General features: G+C 52.3%; 1 protein-coding gene across 4 annotated transcripts in view; it reads right to left on the bottom strand.

Moving 5' to 3' along the window:
• Positions 1-21279, bottom strand: part of ZFR2 (zinc finger RNA binding protein 2) — a 50933-nt gene that overhangs the window by 18318 nt on the left and 11336 nt on the right. For all 4 annotated transcript variants that reach the window (XM_060297375.1, XM_060297374.1, XM_030879266.2 and 1 more), the window contains 5 exons: positions 6233-6464; positions 5155-5275; positions 4483-4686; positions 4080-4354; positions 1072-1254 (listed from right to left, as the gene is read on the bottom strand). In XM_060297375.1, the coding sequence (XP_060153358.1) occupies positions 1072-1254; positions 4080-4354; positions 4483-4686; positions 5155-5275; positions 6233-6451 (1002 nt within the window). In that variant the 5' untranslated portion in view covers positions 6452-6464. The remainder of the gene's footprint in view (positions 1-1071; positions 1255-4079; positions 4355-4482; positions 4687-5154; positions 5276-6232; positions 6465-21279) is intronic.

Below are 21279 nucleotides of genomic sequence, written 5' to 3'. Positions count from 1 at the left end.
CTGTGACACCCGCAGCCCACCCCGCCTGGGCCCAGCTCTCCCGCCTGCACCCCTGCTACCACCAGGCCGGCACGTCCCCTTTTCCACGCCTCACTGCTCCTTCCTTGGTGGGTTTTGTGGGTTCACGCAGGCATTCGAGAGCCTGTCCCAGCTGGGCTGGGGAACGAGGCCCTTGATGAGCAGGGGGAGAAGACAGATCCTCAGGCAGGCGCTCGGGGAGGCCCAGCCTGCAGCGGGGGCTGGAAGGGGGCTGCCGAAGGCAGGGTGTGAGCAAAGGCCCGGGGGCAGGAGGGAGCATGGCCGGTGAGCTGGGGCAGCTGGAGGGGGTTCTGTGGACGGGGCAGAGAGAGGCAGCCACGGGACAGGGGCCTTCCTAACCCTCTCACTCTAAACCTCGTGGTGCAGCTCAAAGCAGGCGTCCAGCCAGGAATTCTCCCTCCTCCTGTCCTCAGCGCATACTTGAAAGGTGAGCATCACCTTGCAGGTTCATGATGCCATTTGGGGAAGGTTTGCTGATTTCCAAAAAGCACCTCTGGACCATAGAAAGAGGGCATAGGGAGAGGGGCCCTACCTTCTCTCGGGTGGAGGAGCCCATTCATTTCCTCATAATATGACATACTACAGGCATTTTTAAGCCCACAGGAAAACGTTGATATTAAAATAGTAATAAATATGACAAATGCTGATATTAAATAATTTAGTATCAATGAAAACTTTGATATTAAAATATTAAACCTTACTACTTTAATCTGATTTTTAATAAATAAGGACCCCAAATGGAATATACCATTTGATCTCATCAACATACAAACTCTGGTTCATATATACATGCAGACACACCCAAGGCCAAGAACAATTTCCTCTGGGGTCTGGGTACGAGCTGCCCTGCTCCATGCTTCTGTCCAGGGGCACATGTGACTTTTATAACTGGGAGAAGGCGTTTGGCTTTGGAGGAAGGAGGACGCGTGGGCCTGCAGGGAAAGCCGCTTCTCGTGGGTGGCTGCCCACCCCCCACGTCATGGGATGCCCCTCTGGGTCCCGAGTGGGCCAGGGCCTGTGAGGGGCTCCTACCTTCTGGTGCTTGGACCCCCGGATGTGGGCGGCATAGGCCTCCGCCCCGGTGCAGGACACGGCACACAGGTCGCAGTGCAGCTGCGCCTGCACCCCTCGTGGGCTGCTGCTGGGCTGGAGGCCCATATTCTGAGCCGCCTCTTTCTTTTTGTGCTTCTGCCCTTCCAGGTGCTCACGGTAGGTCTGCCGGCAGAGAGCGAGGGCGGCCTGAGGGGGGGGTGTGCCCACCTGGCACCGCGCCTTCCCCGTCGCCGCAGTTCACGGGAGGCCTGATGTGCCCAGCCCTCTGTTCAGGGCCTCCTTTTAAAGCCCAGTCAACAGAGAGAAGACTCAGAAGCTCGGACTGAAAGACATACGGTTGCCTTCTCTTCTGTTTTTTCTAAAAATCAATGCGTTTCTTCAGCAAGCATCCTCAAAGGAGCACACATTGACTTTCAGGGGCTGCTTGAAAGAATATTCCAGCTTTTCAGAATCTGACCTCAGAAGCCAAGCAAGGATGCGTGCTACCGGAACAATGGGGGACACACTTCACTGTTAGAGCACTGCTCCCAAACCGCGGGGTCCACCTGGGGGAGGTGGCCACGAGGCACAGACCCACGCTTCCCGCACCGCGTGCCCGAGATGTCTGACAGCGTCTGGCACACGACTGAGCTCTCATGGGGCAGCCCTGACTTGTCTCTGGGAAGCCTTAAGATGAGGCGAAGTGGGGCTGCTAACCCAACGCCCTCTAACCATGCCAAAAGTCAACATTCCGCGCAATAGAAATGCCTCTGGAAAATACCAAAGGCACTGGTGACGTTGGCTGGCTCTGGGGGCAGGGACAGGAGTGGGAAGGGTGCTCTCGGAATGTAGAAATCTGTGGGGTTTTTTTTTTTGGCTGTGCCTCGTGGCATGTGGGATCTTAGTTCCCTGACCAGGGATTGAACCCATGCCCCCTGCAGTGGAAGCGCAGAGTCTTAACCACTGGACCGCCAGGGAAGTCCCAGGAATCTGTGTTTTTACCTAAGCCACAGAACACACACACACACACGCACGCACGCACGGACATGACGTAAAAGCCTGTGGGCCGGAGACAAGCCTGGAAGGATATACACCAAGGCGCCAACAGTAAACTACTTCAGAACACACTTCGCAGAGTCTGAGCCCGTAGAAAGAACAAATGTTCGCAGTTTATGCCATCCCGATGCCTGACTCTCCATCACAGACACGGACCGGATGTGGAATGAGAAAAAACCCAGAGGAGCATTAGAAGGAGGCCTGCCGGGCGCCCCGCGGCTCCTGAAGCCCACAGCTGCCCTGGCGGCCCCTCGCTTGGCCGGGACGGAGACCGCACCGCCAACTGTGCCGTCCTGGACTCAAAGACAGGTGCCCGGAAAAGAGGCAGAAGTGCTGCCCCCGCTGCGAGGAGGCCACACCAACCAAGTCCTTCCGATGCAGATGGAGGCCGTGTGTGGCTGCTTCCACGTTAACCGTGTCTCAAGTGGCGCTGGGTGGGCGCGGGAGGGGTGAGCAGGAAAGGGCAGCACGGGGACTCTGCAGAAGCACCTGGCATCTCTGTGGTGGAGGCGGATGTGCGAGCCTGGGCAGGTGATGAGCTCGCACGGAGCAGACCACACGCATGCACACGCACGTGCACACAGGCATACACAGGTGCAAGTGAGACCAGTAAAACCTGGGACCTCTGACTCAGTGGACGGGTTCAAGGCCAACATGCCAGCTGTGATAGTGACTGTAGTTTGGCAAAACGTCAGCACTCGGGGTGCTGGGTGAGGGCACGTGGGCCTCTCCGCGGTGTTTCTTACAACCACCTGTGAAACCACCACTACCTCAATGAAAAGTCCAACGAACAAGCGCTGTTAACATTACAAAAAGCTGGGAACAACTGGAGCTGACATGTCTGCGTGCCAGATGCTATGCCGAGTGGTGACACGCTTGGGGAAACCCGGTCCCACGGGGAGACGAGGCTCAGAGAGGCCTCGACACCCACTCGGGTGATGCTCACGTGCCCACGCTCCGTCACACCCCACGGCCATGGGGAGCATCACACCCTTGCTCAACGTGATGCCACGAAGAGTCTAGAATCACAGGAGCAGACCTTGTATTGGACTAGTGAGAGGAACCAAGAATCCTCACGATGCAGCCCTGAGTGTGGGCCGCCCGGCCCTCGTCCCTCTGTCAGGGAAGTCTGGGCTGAATGAGGGTTCTGGGCTCCTCCCACACCTCTATAGCCTGCGATTTGGAGTTTCTGCATGCCTCCACGGTGCCAGCTTTCTCTCAGAGTACTAAGAACAAGACAAAGTCCACACGGGGTGTTTTGTGAGGACCAGCCCTAGCGTCTGATGATCTTTGCAGGGAGCGAGGTGGGTCACTTGCGAGCGTGGTTGGGGAGGTCCTTTGCTTAGACAGCAGTCCACTCGCCCGCACACGCGCACGAACATGCTGCTTTTACCCGCCTGCGGCCCTGCCTACACGGCCCTGTCTGCACGGCCCTGCCTACACGGCCCTGCCTGCACGGCCCTGCCTACACGGCCCTGTCTGCACGGCCCTGCCTACACGGCCCTGTCTGCACGGCCCTGCCTGCACGGCCCTGTCTTCACGGCTCTGCCTGCACGGTCCTGTCTGCACGGCTCTGCCTACACGGCCCTGCCTGCACGGCTCTGCCTACACGGCCCTGCAGCAAAGGTGCACTGTGACCAGCCGCGCCTACCGGCCCTCGTGTCCAGGAGGGTGCGCTGAGGGCCTCCCTGCTGCAGATGGCCTCAGGGTGCAAGGCCACGCTTCTGCGGCCAACAACCAGCGCTGGGCCCGCTCTCGTGTCTTTCACAAGAACACCAGGCAGTTTTAAGGTTATGCTGATGCGCACTTGGCATTGCAAATTAATAACAGATCTCTTTTGAGCAGGCAACGACCCTGACCTCTGGCCGGTCATAGGGGGCAAGGGAGGGCTCTCCCACCTGTCGGGGCAGGAAGGTCTGGGGCCTGCCCAGCGTGGGGCGGGGGCGGCTGACCTGGGGACCAGCACAGCTGATCTTGCAGATGTCACAATAGTGAAGCGGGAGCTGCCTGGGGCCACCCCTGGGTTTCGGCAGCTTGGTGGCAACTGGTAGCTTCTTGGCAAAGCTGTCGGTGCAATGGGCACTGGGACTGCTTCCCGAGCCGCCCCACAGGGACGAGTCCACGGGCTTTGGGAGCGGGGGCGGCCGCATCTGTGGGAGGAGCAGCGGGGGGTAGTAAGGACTGACTGCTGAGTACAGGGATGTGTCATAGCCTGGGCAGCTTGGTCCTAAGAAGCGGAGAGAAAAATGAGAGGGGGAGATGGGTTGGTTTTGAGGAAAGGACCACATTTATTTCGGCTGCAAATAAAAGGAACAGCCTGCACTTGCATGCCTGCGGGGGAAACCACCATCTTACCAGTGTACGGGGCGGAGGCCGGGCTGAACGAGGATGAGGAAGGCAGCGTGGAGAGGGAGGAGGCCGCGGGCAGGGTGCTGCTCGCAGGGGGGTAGGTGGAGGTGGAGGGCGAAGTGCTGGCCAGCTGCCCCGCCTCGGCGGTGGGCACCTGCGGCAGGGGCTGAGCTTGGTTGTACCCAATGCCACCGTAGGCTCCTTGGGGCCCTGGAGAACAAGCACAGCCTCTGCAGAGCCACTCCTGTGACACCGGGCCCAGGGAGCAGAGAAAGTGTGACCAACACGATGGCCCAGCTGCCAGGAGCTGGCACGGCCTGGGCGCAACTGGCTGTGAAGCCCGGGTGTCTGAGCTGCGCTGGAGGCCGGAGCCCCGGGCTCTCCCAATCTCTAAACTCCAAGTCTTCAGCAGAACCCACCTCCTTGGAAAACACTTCCAGCCCCACCTTCATCTCTCCCCCATCTCTCTGTCTGGGTCTCCCCGCCCCTCTCTCTCGCACACACAGGCCCATTGACTAGTGGAGACTTCGGGGCGTATCTGAGGGGACAGCCCTGAGACCCACGGTACCGCTGCACCTCCTGTGAACCTGACGTGCTTGAAACCTGACTTTCCTGGGGTCCCTCCCATGTAAGCGAGGCCCGTTTGCCCCCGCCCAGACCCTGCAGAGACCCACCCACCTGGTGGGCAGAGCGTGGCCGTGGCCATGGCTGGGAGCTGAGGCTGGCCAGCAGCAGGTGGCGGGTCCCGTTTGTTCTCGTAGCCACCAGCGGCTGTCGATGGTCCATAGCTGTAACTGTCCTGCAAGAGGGTTTCCATGGGGAACACAGAGCAGGAAAAAGGTGCTCAGGGTGGGGCAAAGCCCCCTCCTTGCCCCCTTCAAGGCCTGCATCCATGTGGTTCCCGAGCTCCTGCTCTGTACCAGCCTCTGTTTCGGGACCTGGGGACGCAGCGACCAGGGAGAGGGATGTGGCCTGCTCCCTCAAAACTGATGCTAATGTCTGAGAGAAAAAGTGCTCTGAGGAACATGCAACGGGACAAGGGCTGCCAGGGATGGCTCGGAGGAGGAGGCAAGCGTGTGGAGACTGGGGACAAGGCTCCTGGCCAGGTTGGCAGGGAGCAGAGGCCCTGGTGGGGGTCAACGGGTGGGCTCGCAGGAGGCCCGGAAGCTGTTTGGAGCAGAGGACTGCGAGCACCAGGGAAGGGGTTGCGGGGGCAGGCGGGGCCGGGGGCGCTGGGAGGGGCTGGGGCAACAGGGAGCACGGCTGGATTCTGGTTCACAGGGAGATATGAGCTGTTGCGTGGACCAGGGACTAACTGCATGGAGGTGAGGACGGAACCAAGAGGCCAGGAGGAGGCCCTGGGAGCAGGACAGGAACTCAGGATGGGAGGTTGGGAGAAGTCCCAGAGGTCCTGGGGAAGCAAAGGGGAGTAAAGGAGGGAGGGGACGGAGCCAAGTGGGTATGGCTTGGCCGAGCAAATCAGGAACAAACTGTGGGTGACAGAGGCTCAGGGGGTTGGGCCACATGGAGCGTGGGACGCCTTGGCGATTCCACGTGGAAACACAGCTGCCAGATCTGCGGTCCTAGAGCTTGGGGTCAGGAAGGGGGCATCGTCAGCACCGGAAAGGCCTGGGAAAGAGGGGAAAGTTCCATCCCCTCTAAGGGCAGGGATGGGAGCATCAGGAGGGTGATGGCCCGTCTGGATTGCGTTTTCAAGGAAGGACTGGTGCTGGGCAGAGAAAAGTCGGGCTGATACCTGGTAGGAGGGAGCCGTGGTGGCCGCCGGCACAGGCTCCTGGGGCTGGCCACGGTAACCGAGGTCCTGGCCGGGGTGGGGCTGGTACCCGCCATACCCCGCTGGAGTGATGGGCCTGGGTGGCTGGGCGGCCTCGGGAAACGGGATCAAGGCAGGGCCCAGTCCAGGAGCAGGCTGCACGGCCAAGCTGGTTCCAGCAGCTGGGACGGGAAAAGTCATCGGAGGCTGGGCGCTAGAACCACAGATAAACAGACAACCCAGCAGCGTTAGACCCTGGCATTCGAGAACCTGCACTGAGCACAAAAATGCCATCTGACACTAGACATCAGCCACTTGGATGCCTCCAGTCCAAGACCTTTCTTCTGTGAGCGCAGGAGCCATTGGAAGCGCTTTTCATGAATTAACACAATCTCACAGCAACCCTGAGTGCTCAGAGCCAGCCTGGTCTTCATTTTCACAGTTGAGAAAAATCATGGAAGGTCGATTAACGCTAAACTAAGAACTCTTTACCTATAAGAACCAGCTCTTGCTTGTGGTTCGTTCTGCAGGAAGCCCAGAGCTGAGGCCTTTTGTCTGCCTCACGTCATCCCTACCTTCCTGCCCTTAGAGAAGGCACTGCCAGCTGCCTGTATGTCCATCTGTTGGTCTGTCCCCACTGTCTGGAGGATGAAACTCTGAGGACAGGTGACAAGTGCCGGATTCAGACCCAGATCTTTCTGATCCCCGCGCTCCTCACTCCGCTAAATATCAGTCACCCAGTAGACAGTCCTCAAATGTAAAAGCCCGTCTGTCGCGGAAGGGTATCGGCAAAGAGTTTAGCCCAGTACCAGTAAGAATCATATAAGAAAGTTCCTACAACCCTCCTACGCTGTTGTTGGGAATGTACATTGGTGTAGCCACTATGGAAAACAGTATGGAAGTTCCTTAAAAAATAAAAATAGGTGGGAATTCCCTGGTGGTCAAGTGGTTAGGACTCAGCACTTTCACTGCCGAGGGCCAGGGTTCAACCCTTGGTCGGGGAACTAAGATCCCACAAGCCGCATGGAACGGCCAAAAACTTCAAAAATTAAAATAAATAAATAAAATAGAGCAACCGTACGATCTAGCAATCCCAATCCTGGATACATATCCAGAAAAGATGAAAACTCTAATTCAGAAAGATGTATGCACCCCAATGTTCACTGCAGCACTATTTACAATAACCAAGACATGGAAGCAACCTAAGCACCCATCGACAGAGGAATGGATAAAGAAGATGTGGTACATATATACAATGAAATATTACTCAGCCATAAAATAGAATGAAATATTGCCACTTGCAGCAACATGGATGGACCTAGAGATTCTCATACTAAGTGAAGTGAGTTAAAGACAAATATTATATCACTTATATGTCAAATCTGAAAATAATACAAATGAACTTATTTACAAAACAGAAACAGACACACAGACATAGTAAACAATCTTACGGTTACCAAAGGGGAGGGGAGGGAGGAATAAATTAGGAATATGGGATTAACAGGTACACACTACTATATGGAAAACAGATAAACAAGGGCCTACTGTAGAGCACAGGGAACCATATTTAGTATCTTATAATAACCTATAACGGAAAAGATCTTTAAAGAAAATACTGAATCACTTTGCTGTACACCTGAAACTAATACAATATTGTATATCAACTCTACTTCAATTTTTAAAAGAAGGAAGTTCCCGCAAACCCTGTAGGGCAGGGGTCCCCAACCCCCGGGCCACAGCCCAGTACTGGTCTGCGGGCTGTTGGGAACTGAGCCGCACAGCAGGGGGTGCACAGCGGGCAGGAGAGCGAGTGAAGCTTCATCTGCTACTCCCCGTCACTTGCATTATTGCCTGAACCATCCCCTCCACTCTGGCCATGGGAAATCTGTCTTCCACGAAACCGATCCCTGGTGCCAAAAAGGTTGGGGACCGCTGCCGCAGGGGATGAGGCAAGGCGTGTGCGCAGCTCAGAGGCAGGCAGACCTGAGTATAGAGGGACGACGGCTGGCAGCACTTGTCCAGTGGCACCTTCGCACACATTCTGGGCCGATGCTAGACTCACATGTGATGCTTGCAGTGTCATTCCTGCCCCCCAAAGTGGTTCACTGCCCAGTGGGGAGGGCCATGGAGAAATGGGGACAACTTGGGGGGGGGGTGTTATCCAGGCCATCCTGGGGGCTGAGGGACCCGCCAGGGAGACAGAAGCGTACTGCTGAGGGTCAAGCAGAGCCCGCTGCATCGGCCCTGCCCATCTCCTAGCCAGCATCTCTTCGTCCTCCTGGCAGCCAGAGGGGTCTGCTCAAAGCACAGACCTGACCACCTCTGCCTCCTGCTCAGAACCCTCCCAAGGCCCTCCGCCTCCATCCCCTCCCACACCTGCTCGCTCCCTTCCTCACCTCCTTCTGCAGCCCTTCCTGAGCCCCTGTTGGAGAGCAGCAGGGCCCTGTAACCCGTCATCCTGCCCCCTCAATCTGCTTGATTTTCCCTCCCAGCACCGCCTGACGCAATCCTTCCACCAACACGAAGCCACAGGAACTGAGGTGGGTCCCAAGCTATTTGCCGGCACAACAGCGGCACCTGGCACATAGCAGGTGCTCAGGAAATATTAGTATGGCCTACAGTCAGGCATTTGGGAAATGGTGGGTGGGAGCAGCCCAATCGCAGGTGGGGTCCTGGCCCGCCGGGGTCCCAGGGATCTTCTCCTCGCATCTTCACATGGTCTCCCTCTATGTGTGTCTATGTCCTAATCTCTTCTTCTTATAAGGACACCAGTCATATTGAATCAGGGCCGCCCTAATACCTCATTTTACCTTAATTATCTCTTTAAAGACCCCATCTCCTACAGTCACATTCTTTAGTTAGCAATGAAGCCCTAATCCCCAATACCTAACACCCAAATATGAATTTTAGGAGGACACAAGTCAGCCCATGACAGGGTCATTATTGTAACAAAACTCAAATGACATGAAAATCTTGATTACACAAACATCATTCATGCTGAACTGAAAGCACCTAGAATACATTTTACAGAATACATAATCATTTATGAATTAGTATGTTTTTATTTTATTTAAGACACCCAAACATCATCAGCCCATCACCTGAATGCCCAGACACGCACAGTAATGATAACCTTTGATGTTCTGACAACTGCAAACCTAGCATCACTCTTTTTTTTCTTCTTGGTCATTAGAAAGGTATATTTGTTAAGGTAGGTGGGACAGAACATACTGTATTTAACTTTTGCCAGTTTGGTCTATAATGTTGAAATATTTAGACATGGCATGCTGGCTTCCATTTGTACTTTTGCCCTGGGCCTCTCAAACTGTGAAGGTTATTCATTTGTTTGGCTGTATTTCATTTGCCTATTTTACTATTGGTAAGTAGTTATATTATATATCAGTTTCTATTGCAGAGTTAAAAATTACTTATGGTTACCAAAGGGGAGGGGAGGGAGGAATAAATTAGGAATATGGGATTAACAGGTACACACTACTATATGGAAAACAGATAAACAAGGGCCTACTGTAGAGCACAGGGAACCATATTTAGTATCTTATAATAACCTATAACGGAAAAGATCTTTAAAGAAAATACTGAATCACTTTGCTGTACACCTGAAACTAATACAATATTGTATATCAACTCTACTTCAATTTTTAAAAGAAGGAAGTTCCCGCAAACCCTGTAGGGCAGGGGTCCCCAACCCCCGGGCCACAGCCCAGTACTGGTCTGCGGGCTGTTGGGAACTGAGCCGCACAGCAGGGGGTCCAATAAATGTCAATTGGTACAGCCACTATGGAAAACAATATGAAGCTTCCTCAAAAAATTAAAAATAGAACTAGCATATGATCCAGCAATTCCACTTCTGGGGATTTTTCTGAAGAAAACAAAAACACTAATTCAAAAAGATTATGCACCCCTATGTTCACTGCAGCATTATTTACAAAAGCCAAGATATGGAATCAACCTTAGTGTCCATTGATAGATGAATGGATAAAGAAGATGGATAAAGGAGATATATATCTTTATCCATTTGTCTAACGACGGATACTTAGGTACACACACACACACACACACATATGTGTGCATGCACGTGTACTCGTGCACGATAGAATATTACTCAGCCGTAAAAAAAAAAAGAATGATATCTTGCCATTTGTGACATGGATAGACCTACAGGGTATTATGCCGAGTGAAATAGGTCAGACAGAGAAAGACAAATACCACATGATCCCACTTATGTGAAGAATCTAAAAAATAAAACAAATGAGTAAACATAACAAAACAGAAACAGACTCATAGATACACAGAATAAACTGGTGGTAGCCAGAAGGGAGGGGGTTGGGAGGATGAGTTAAATAGGTGAGGGAGATTAAGAGGTACAAACTTCCAGTCCTTAAGTAAGTAAGTCTGAGGAATGTAATATACAGCACGGGGAATATAGTCAATAATATTGCAATAAATTTGCATGGTAGCAGATGATAACTGGACTTATCATGGTGATTATTTTGTAATGTATAAAAATATCAAATCACTATGTTACATACCTGAAATTAACAGAATGTTGTAAGTGATTATACTTCAATTTAAAAAATTACCCCCAACGATGTGGCTGCAAACAATAATAAATATTTACCATCTTCACAGATTCTGTCGGTCAGAATTTGAGAGTGGCGTGGATGGGCTCTGACTCAGAGTCTTTAAGACGTTGCCAATAAGAAGTCGACTAGGGGAATTCCCTGGCAGTCCAGTGGTTAAGACTCCACGCCCCCAATGCAGGGCACGAATTCAGTCCCTGGTCAGGGAACTAAGGTTCCCCATGCTGCACGGCATGGCCAAAAAAAAAAAAAAGAAGAAGAAGTAGTTGGCTAGGACAGCATCATCTGAAGGCTCGACTGGCGTAGTGGGGGTAGTGAGATCTGCTTCCAGGATGGCTCCTTAACATGGTTGGTGCTTTCCCAATGCTGCTCGAGTGTTCTTACAACATGGCGACCAGCTTCCCCCAGAATGAGAGATGCCAGAGAGAGAGAGAGAGGAAGGACCAGGTGGAAGCTATCCTTGTTATGAGCCTCAGACATCACATGGCATAACTTCTGCCACATTCTGCCTTAGAAGTGAACCACTAAATGCACCCCACCCTCAAGGGGAGAGGATTAAGCACCATCTTTTGAAGGGAGGAGTGAATTTATTTATGGGAATATGGAATATGAATTCTCTTAATGAATACTGAATATGAGAATTTATGGCAATATTTTTAAACCACCACATGCTATTCCCCATTTTCTACTGTTACACATGTTCTACGTATGTTCTGTATATGCTTTCTTGTGCCAGCTTCCCCTCATGGCTTCTTGTCCAGCCTGGGTCCCACACGACCTGCTCCAAACAGGGCACAGCTGAGGAGAATGGGGTGAGGATGGCTGCCTCAGATCCATAAGGATTTAACCTGGAGCTGGGGCCACCTTCTCCTGAGTCACATGGGAGAGGTGTGGACCAACCCAAACTGGCAAGGAAAACGGATAGGATGGGCTTTGGGAGGACGATAAAAAGCCATGCCGTTGAAGCCACTCAGAAGGCTCGACAAAGGGGTCTGAGCTGCCCAAGCTGCAAGGGCGGGAGTGCTGGAGTCCAAGTGTGAGCGCAGACCTGGAACTCTCTGGACTGAGCCCTGCTGCCTCTGCTGGGTAAGAGGCCATCAGCACTGCAGTGATGCTTTCCTTCTTGCCTGGCTTCCCAGCGTGCCAATGGCCTCCACCTCCAGAAGGGTCTCTGCCCCCAGTCCTGAAGACCCAGCGCACCAAGTGGTGCCAACTGAGGGTGCTGAGGCAAAGTGTCTCCTGCGGTGGAGGGCAAGTCTTGTCCTTTAGCTGAGGGCCTGAGGGAGTAGAGACAAGCTTGGGGCTTTCTTCACCTGCTCCCGCAGTGACCCAGCTCAGGTCAAAAGTTGTGTCTCCATCTGGTGGGGGGCCCACCTAGGGAACCAGTGAGGCGGCCAGTTGTTGACCTTGTTCCAGGCCAGGAGATCAAACAGCCTGTTCTGTCTAGGGCAGGGTTTCTCGATCCTGGCAATGCTGACATTGCAGCCCGGTCACTCTCTGTAGGGGACCATCCTGGGCACTTTGGGCTGTGGAACAGCATCCGTGGCCTCCACCCGCCCAACGCCAGAGGTGTCCCCAGTTCAAACAACCACAGATTTCCCCAGACACTGTCCGGGTGAGAACCACTGGTCTAGGACAAGCCCAATCCCAGGGCACCAGCTCTGAGTCCCCAGCTGCAGATGGGCAACGTCATGTGTTGGTTTACAGCTGGTCCAGACCCTACTCCAGAAGGATCACCGGGACACTGCGGGCTACCCTGTGACTCGGGATCAGGCTCGAGACAGCACGTTTGCGGGCGTAAACTAAGAATTCAGGACATGTTTTGGTTGTATACGACCCTGAGTAGTGATGCTTATGCACCCTGAGGTTTGAAGACCACTGAGCTAGACCAAAGTCAAGGACAAAAGGAGAGTCTGCTCACAGATGGCTGGGCGTCCAAGCCGTTTGATCTTGATGTAACTCAGTGGTGGGAGATCTCAGGTGTTCCCGTGCCCTGCAGGGTGACTCCTGTCAGTTTTATTACGAGGGCCTGCAAACGTCACAGCTGTGAGCAGACTGATTGGCTGTGAAGCGTACAGGGTCAGGGTAGATATCAGCTTTGAGTTTTACGTGGGATGCTGAAACGCCCTTGATCTCACCGGAGGTCACCCCTGCCCCCTTCTACTCAGATGACAGGATGAAGCACCTCTCCTGTGCAAACAGCTGAGACGCTGGGGGAGGGGCGGGGGAGATAGAGACACACCGTCTGGAAGAAGTATGGATGTGCTGACAGCCCAGCAGGCAGCAGGAGCCTCCCCCTCCAACCCAGAGCCTGAAAAGGCCTCACCTATGAAGAATACTGGGATTCCAGAGAGGGCTCAGATGCAGCCCCCTGCGCTGAGAGAAGGGCCTGGCACACACGTGGGAAAGGGAGAAGAGCACAGGGGCTGACAGGGGAATGGCCCTGTGTGCTGAGGGACAGAGGAGGGGTGGGTGACAGGAGGCTGGATGGTGGGCTCGGGACTCTGGGATGCCAGGCAGAATCCGAGTTTTATCCAGTAAGCAATCCGGAGTCACCACAGTATCTCAGGACAAGATATGTCCTGTTTTAGGATGCTAAGGTGGTGCTGTGGACTGAGTTGTACCCGCCCCCCCTCAAATTCACATGAAGCCCTAACCCCAATAAGACTGTGTTTGGAGATAGAGCCTTTAAAGAATTAAATGAGGCCATAAGGGTGGGGTCCTAATCCTATAGGACTCGTATCCTTATGAGAAGAGACACCAGGGATGCCCACACAGAGGGAAGACCACACAGGGACACAGGAAGAAGGCAGCCATCTGCAGGCCAAGGAGAGAGGCCTCAGGAGAAACTAACCCTGCCAGCACCTGGATCTTGAATGTCCAGCTTCCAGACTGTGACGAATACGTGCATTGTTTAGGCCACTCAGTCTGTGGTGTTTTGTTATGGCAGCTCGAGCAGACTAGACAGGTGGTGATGGCTGTAGAGGGGAGAAGCTGAGGGCAAAGCTGATAGGAGACACACAGAGGCCACTTCAGGTCACCTATGCAAATTTCAGCCAGGTCAGCTCCCGGTGGTCGAGGGCTTTGCAGACACCCAAAACGGGGCTTGCAAAGCAGTCAAGTAAACGTTTCATGACTATGGTCAAAGTGGTAGCTGTGACCCCAAAGGGAACAGTAGGCCCACCTGAGTAACTGCTCAGGGCAGCACAAAGCTGTTTGTGGTCCGGGAGGATGACGTGTTGCCTGGCTTTCATTTAGCTAAGCAAGCTCTGCGGAAGTGGAGCATGGATGCCCTCAAGCTGGGGAGGGTGCACGTGCCATGGGACTCGTGCCCTTCTCAGGAGAGGGCTCAGCACAGTGGAGCCCAGACGGAAGGGATAAAGGGAGAAATGGAAGGGATTTAAAAGAAGGCTAGGCCAAGTATGGCCACATCTGCCCACTGCCTGTTTTTTGCACAGCCCATGAGCAAAAAATGAATTTTGCATTTTTAAGTGGTTGGAGAAAGTTAAGAGAGTACTATTTCATGACACGTGAAAATTATACAAAACTCACATTTCAGTGTCAAAATATAAGGTTTTGATGGCACATAGCCATGCCCACCTGTTTATGTATTGCTTTCAGCCACTTTTGCCCTATAGTGGCCGAGCTCTGTAGCTGCAACAGACCCAGTGTAGCCCGCTGTTGTGGACTGAATGTTTGTGTCTCCCCAAAATTGTTATGTTGAACCCCTACCCCTCAATGTGATGGTGTTAGGAGGTGGGGCCTTTGGGAGGTAACTAGGATTAGATGAGGTCATGAGGGTGGGGCCCCCCGTGATGGGATGAGTACCCTTATAAAAGTCACAGGAGAGCTTGCCTCCCCACTCCGCTCTCCTCCAGGTGAGGACACAGTGAGAAGTCAGCATTTGCAACCCAAAGAGGGTTCTCACCAGAACCCAACCCTGCCTGCACCCTGATCGCAGACCTCCAGAGGAATAAACTCCTGTTGCTTACAAGCCACCCAGTCTGTGGTACTTTCTCACAGCAGCCTGAACTAAGACACCCCTGGAATGGAAAATATTTACTCTCTGACCTTTTAGGAAAAGGCTTGCTGATCCCCAGCTTAAAACAGCCATGGTTTATTTTGTTCCTAACTCTGTAGGCTGGGCTGGGCTGCATCTGAGCAGCAGGCAGCTCCACTTCTGGAGGGCAGCTGGCTGTCCAACGGGCACTGAAGCCCTCCTCCCTGTAGTATCTTCTCCTCCAGTGGTCCAGCTGGGGGCCCTTCATGTGGCAGGGTCCCCCAAGATGGAGAGGACGTGTGCAAAGGCTCTAGAGGTCTACGCTTAGAACAGGCATGAACAGGATTGGCAGCTCGAACAGATGTTACACCAGAATACCACAGATTGGGTGGCTTATAAACAACAGAAATTTCTCAGTTCTGGAGACTGGGAAGTCCAAAATGAAGGAACCAGCACACCAGTATCTGGTGAGAGCCTGCGTCCCGGTTCATAGATAGCCATCTTCTCGCTGTGTCCTCAAATGGCACAAGGGGTAAGGGAGCTCTCTGAGGTCCCTTTCAAAGGGTACTAATCCCATTCATGAGGGACCCCACCCTCATGACCTAATCACCTCCAAAAGGCCCCACCTCCTAATGCCATCAACTTGGGGGTTAGGTTTCAACATACGAATGAGGGACGGGGGGGTGTATAAACCTTCAGTCTATGGCAGTATCTCTTCCGCTGCAATCTACGGGCCAAGGAGGAGCACAAGGAAGCCCAGGCTCGAGGGCCAGGGAAGTGGATGTATTTATAATTTCTAGATGGGAAGAGCTGCATGGTCACAGTGGAAAGGGCGTGGATATAAGAAGGAACAACATAAAGGACAGGGGTGTTTTGGCAACCAATCTACCACATCGAGGTTTTAGGAGCTGAGCTAGCCAAAAAATAGTTCATGGGAGCGACTCCTCAGGCATGGCCCATATGGTTGTCAAAGCCTAGGTAATCTAGAGCAGGGGTTCTCACCTGGGGTGAGCCTGCCCCCAGGGGAAAGGGGGTAATATTGAGGACATCTGTGGTTGTCACTTTGGGGGGCTCCTGGCATTGAGTAGGTGGGGGCCAGGGATGCTGCTCCACACCCCACAGTGCCCAGGACGGCCTCACAGAGAAAAATCTGAGAAACTCAGACCTGCAAGGTCTGGGTGCCCAGGGTTGGGGATCAGGGATTAGAGCCTAACATTTAAAGGTAGGGGGCAGGAAGGTGAGTCAGCAGCAGAGGCTGTCACTCCCGCCCAGGCTCCCTGCCCCAAGTCTGAAGGGAGAGTCCCCACACCTCTTCTCCGGCTCCCTTTGGTAAGAGGTCAATTTCTAATAGCCTTTTTCTGGGTCCTTTTACGAATCAGACGAAAGCTGTGACTTCCGGCCCTCTGTGACTCCCGGAAATGGCACGGCTTTGCCGGTAATCACCTGGGGCCTCACAGCCCCCAGCTTAAGAATCTCTCCTTGAATGGGAGAGCAAAAAGCATTTGCTGAGACTAAAGGCAAAGTTTACGTGCCCCTGTGTGGCGTGGCGTGTTCCCTTCTCTCGGAAAATGTAATAAATCCTCATTCAATGGCAAGACGGCCCCTGTCGTCAGTCACCTCCATGCATGAAAATCCTGCAGGCACAAATGAGACACTCCCTTAGAGCAAGGTTAAGAGAAGAGGTTGAGGACGCGAGGGTTCTGCACGAGGACCAAGGACCAAGATCAAGATCAAGATCAAGGAAGAGCTCACAGGGGTTTCAAGCTTAGGAAATGGGAGGAGAGCCACAGTCCAGCAGCTGGCATGGGAACAGGAGCCACACCACCTGGCTTCCAATCCTGGCTCTGGCTCACCGCGGGGCCTTGAGCGAGTCACTTCTTCTTTCCTCGTCTCAGTTTACTCACCTGTAAAATGGGAACACCTACCTCTCGGGATGTCGTGACAAACAAGAACTCATGTGCTACAGTGCCTCGCACAGGAGCTCACAACGCAGCCCAGAGTGGCCAGATCTTCCCATTTTAAACGATACCAGAAATCTTTGGAAAGTCTCCCAATTTTAAAATACTGGCACCTAACTCAAATATAGCAAGTAAAAAACCCACTGCACGGGCCGAAGAGAGCTGGTGTGATAATCAAACATGGTCTGCAGGCTACCAGTTCTCAGCCCCGACCAAGAGCAAGGAGTTGGGAGTAGTTGTTGAAGAACAGAGTCACACATTTACTCTCGGTGAAGCCTCCCCTCAAGCAAGGGGCCTAAGCTTGTGCTGCTGCTGTCTGAAGTCACGTGCTGCTCACAGGGAGAGGGTGCCGCTGCACCACAAGGCCCAGGGCCGCTGTCCCCATGACAACAAGGGCCCGGTGAGTGTCGCCTGCCTGGCAGGGAGAAGAGCTGAGGCGGGAAGCTGGGGAGAAAGCACCGGCACCTGTTGGCTCAGGAAGAGTGGGACTGAAGCACATCTGTGTGACGCAGACTCACAAGTCCTGGCTGCCATCCTTGTCTTTGGGTCGCAGGATTTTTGGTCTGAATTTTGTTTTGGAGAGTCAGGCTTCTTTGGGTGCATCGTCTAGATAAGATTTGAGAATGCAAGGCTGGCAAGACCCATGGATATGAGCTTGTTCAGTGAGTCACCTAACTGATGGGGACACGGAGGCCCGGAGATGGAAGGGACTCGTCTGGGGAGGCCACATTCCCCGACCCAGGAAACTCTCTGGTACACGCTCTGCTTGCTCCTAAAAGGCCAATCGTAAGGACACATTGCACCTTGAGTGTAGACCTCACTTCAGAAGGGCGCATCTGAGGAATCTACAGGCAGGTGATGGAATGTCACAGGGATGGTCAGGAGGAAAGACAAGTGACTCTGGGGTTTGCTGTAACAATGATCTCTGTTGCAGACTGCTTTCAAAGAATCATTCAGTGAGCACACAAACACAATCAAAACATATAGAGTATGAGAAAAAAAAATCAAGCGCAAGAAAGATTTTTGTGGAATCACAGTGCTGAGAAACCTTACATAGTGCTTTCTTTTTAAATCATGGACTCTTCCTTCCAGGGCATAGCTCTTCACCCACTTATCTATCAACCCTCCTCCTAAGGACCCCCACCCCCACCCCAATGGCAGAAACTAAACCAGAAGGAGGGGTTAAACCTGAGTGCCTAGCACTTGGAAATCGCAACCTCAACGATCACCTACTTTGCAGTGCTATGGGGAGAAAACCTCGGCTCTGGCATCCTGACCTAGCTCAGTTTCCCAGGTGCGTCTGTGACTACTCACAGGGTTGAGGAACATTCGGAGCTTAGACGGTGCACTGTGAAGGGCGATACCCAAGGCTAACATGCGCACTCAAGACATTCATCAGGGAGGATATTTTCAAACCCGTTTTATTGGCAGTAAGATCACATTTGTTATTTTGTGGGTACATGCATACATATACACCCAGAGAGATGACTTCATTTGGCACTTCAGTTCACAAGCGTTTTTTTTTTTTTTTTTGCGGTACGCGGGCCTCTCACTATTGTGGCCTCTCCCGTTGGCGGAGCACAGGCTCCGGATGCGCAGGCTCAGCGGCCATGGCTCACGGGCCCAGCCGCTCCGTGGCATGTGGGATCTTCCCGGACCGGGGCACGAACCCGTGTCCCCTGCATCGGCAGGCGGACTCTCAACCACTGCGCCACCAGGGAAGCCGCACAAGGGTTTTATTGTTTTATTTTTATTTTTTGCGGTACACGGGCCTCTCACTGTTGTGGCCTCTCCCGTTGCGGAGCACAGGCTCCGGACGCGCAGGCTCAGCGGCTATGGCTCACGGGCCTAGCCGCTCCGCGGCATGTGGGATCTTCCCGGACCGGGGCACAAACCCGTGTCCCCTGCATCGGCAGGCGGACTCTCAACCACTGCGCCACCAGGGAAGCCCCCCACAAGGGTTTTATGTTCAAAACATACAGCATACCATACATTCATTCCCATAACAATTCTGATTTTTCTAACAGAAGTTTTTTTTTTCCACGAAAGCCTTATATGCACTCTCCATGTTAAATATCCATTTCAGACCCAGGTACTCCCGGAAGACATCCTGGAAAGGGATCTGGTGAACGAAATCCTTGGGCTCTTGGGAAGATGATGGAGAATTTCATTCCCTTACGCCCATCCGCAGCCTTCTTTAAAATGTAGTCAGGAGTCTCCAGCTCCCAGTCAGGGCCAGCCAAGCTCCTCAAGACAGAGCCACTGGGCTGCTTGGTGTTCCCGAGGCAGGGATTCCAGAGACTCGTGACGGGAGTTTCCTGAGCGTTGAGGGTGAGCCATGTTCTGTTTGGCAGTGGAACTCCCAGAATTCTCTTCTGTCCTTCTGAAAAGGAACGTGGTGCTCACATGGAAGGTGGCTGCATAGTTAGCCCCGCTGGTCAGATGCTTAAGAATGCCATCTTGTTGATACATGCTGGTTAAGCTAAAGAGAAAGCATTATGTACACTCGCCCTCCCCAGGAGCAGTGCAAGTGAGAGGACGCCCAACCAGGATCAATACGGCCGTGCCTTTTTGCTGCCATGAACCAAATAGGTGAAATGCTGTTCTGGGCACAGAGAGGGCTCATCCGTGGTTCCAGCCCTCTCCTGCTGCTTTAAGGGGCAGAAAAACCTCCACAGCAACATCTATGCTGGTCTAGCACATGGGCCTCTCGTGTCAACAGAGGGAGGTGGGACTAGACAGCCAGTGTGAGTTTCTCATAAGCAAGTACAACAGACGTCGAACCACCAACCCTGATTCAAGCAATGACATTCAAAATTTAAAAGAAGCCACTGGCTTTTTAAAAAACATTCATTCCGGGCTTCCCTGGTGGCGCAGTGGTTAAGCATCCGCCTGCTAATGCAGGGGACATGGGTTCCAGCCCTGGTCTGGGAAGATCCCACATGCCGCGGAGCAATTAAGCCCGTGCGCCACAACTACTGAGCCCGTGTGACACAACTACTGAAGCCTGCGTGCCTGGAGCCTGTGCTCTGCAACAAGAGAAGCCACCGCAATGAGAAGCCCTCGGCAACTAGAGAAAGCCCGCGTACAGCCATGGAAGACACAACGCAGCCAATAAATAAATTTAAAAAATCTATTTTAAAAACATTCATTCCAAGAGTCTTAGACATTATAGTTCTTTCTGTTCCCAGAGAGCAAAACTCACAAGGAGTTAACCTCAGTCAACAAAAGTGAGTTTCCAAACTACAAAGTGCTACAGAACCAAAGTGAAGTAATTCTCAATTCTTAGTCAACAGTTAATTTAAATATGCAAGCGGACAGTGATGTGCTGCAAATGCAACTTACCTCTGGGGGGAAAGAAAACCTGCCCAAAGCACAATATGTACCAAAAAAAAAAGTCCCGTTCCCCCAAATATTTACAAATGAAGTTTCTAGCTAGAAAAGTCTGGCAAGCTTAGAAGTACCCTCTAACGCAAGTATAAGAGAAAAGGACAGGCAGAGAATGTCAGTTCCCAGCTGGTGTGCGGATACCACAGTACAAGGGACAGAACAAGGGAACAATTACCCACCAGTTAGACCTTGGGTGGTACCAAAAGCTTTTCCTACCAAGATTCTAGAATACCCTATGAGTAAAGAGCACACTTCAGATTTAAGGTGTCACAGACATACCAAAAAACAAAAGAAACAAGCAAAAAATCCCTGCGTTTTGTCAAAGCTTCCTAATTTTGTTTTGAATTAGACAGCGTTTCTCACCTTAGATGAATAAGCTATCTGAGCAGCTCAGAGCCGTGATGAAGACAAAAACTGGTATTATCTTCTTAACATACACGCAAAACCCCACGACCTTCTTAATCGACTAAAACCAGTCAAAAAGGAGGGCTCCTCCTTCTAGCTGGAATACATACTATTCCTTTTAATTACCAAATGTATCTATAATGTCTTCTACATTATCCTTCTGTGATTAAACTTTTAAGAACAGAAAGCAAGGTCATAAAGTGGAAACAGGTGTCATTTGGCTCACAGTCTGACTTTGGTTCTGGCATTCAAAATTTGGGGGATTTCATGTAGGACAGGGAATTGTGGGTTCTCTGGGAAACTGGGAAGACTTGCCACTCTGGGTTCAGTGCCACGTGTCAATGACAGGTGGGAGGGTGGGGTGCGCAGGCTGTTTTGATCCTCCCCTGACAGACCCTCTATCCTTTATCTTAGACGGTATTCACACATGTATGTGTCTGCTCCTTACAAGACCATCTGCAATTCCTGATCTGAAGGTTCACAAACTTTTGATCTACTAATAAAGAATGAATATAAAATAATGAATATAAAATATAGACTATAAAATAAGGAATGAATACGAGGTTTATAAATACCCTTTCTACACGTTTCCCTTACTTTTTAGGACTGCTCAGTTATTCATCCAGATCAATGGTCTTTGTCTCCTTACCTCCAAAACCACATAAGAGAACACCA

The sequence above is a fragment of the Globicephala melas genome, chromosome 3 (assembly GCF_963455315.2).
Source record: "Globicephala melas chromosome 3, mGloMel1.2, whole genome shotgun sequence".
In the NCBI taxonomy this organism is placed as follows: domain Eukaryota; kingdom Metazoa; phylum Chordata; class Mammalia; order Artiodactyla; family Delphinidae; genus Globicephala; species Globicephala melas.
The sequence above is the reverse complement of the archived record's forward strand: the minus strand, read 5'-3'. Positions and strand labels throughout refer to the sequence as shown.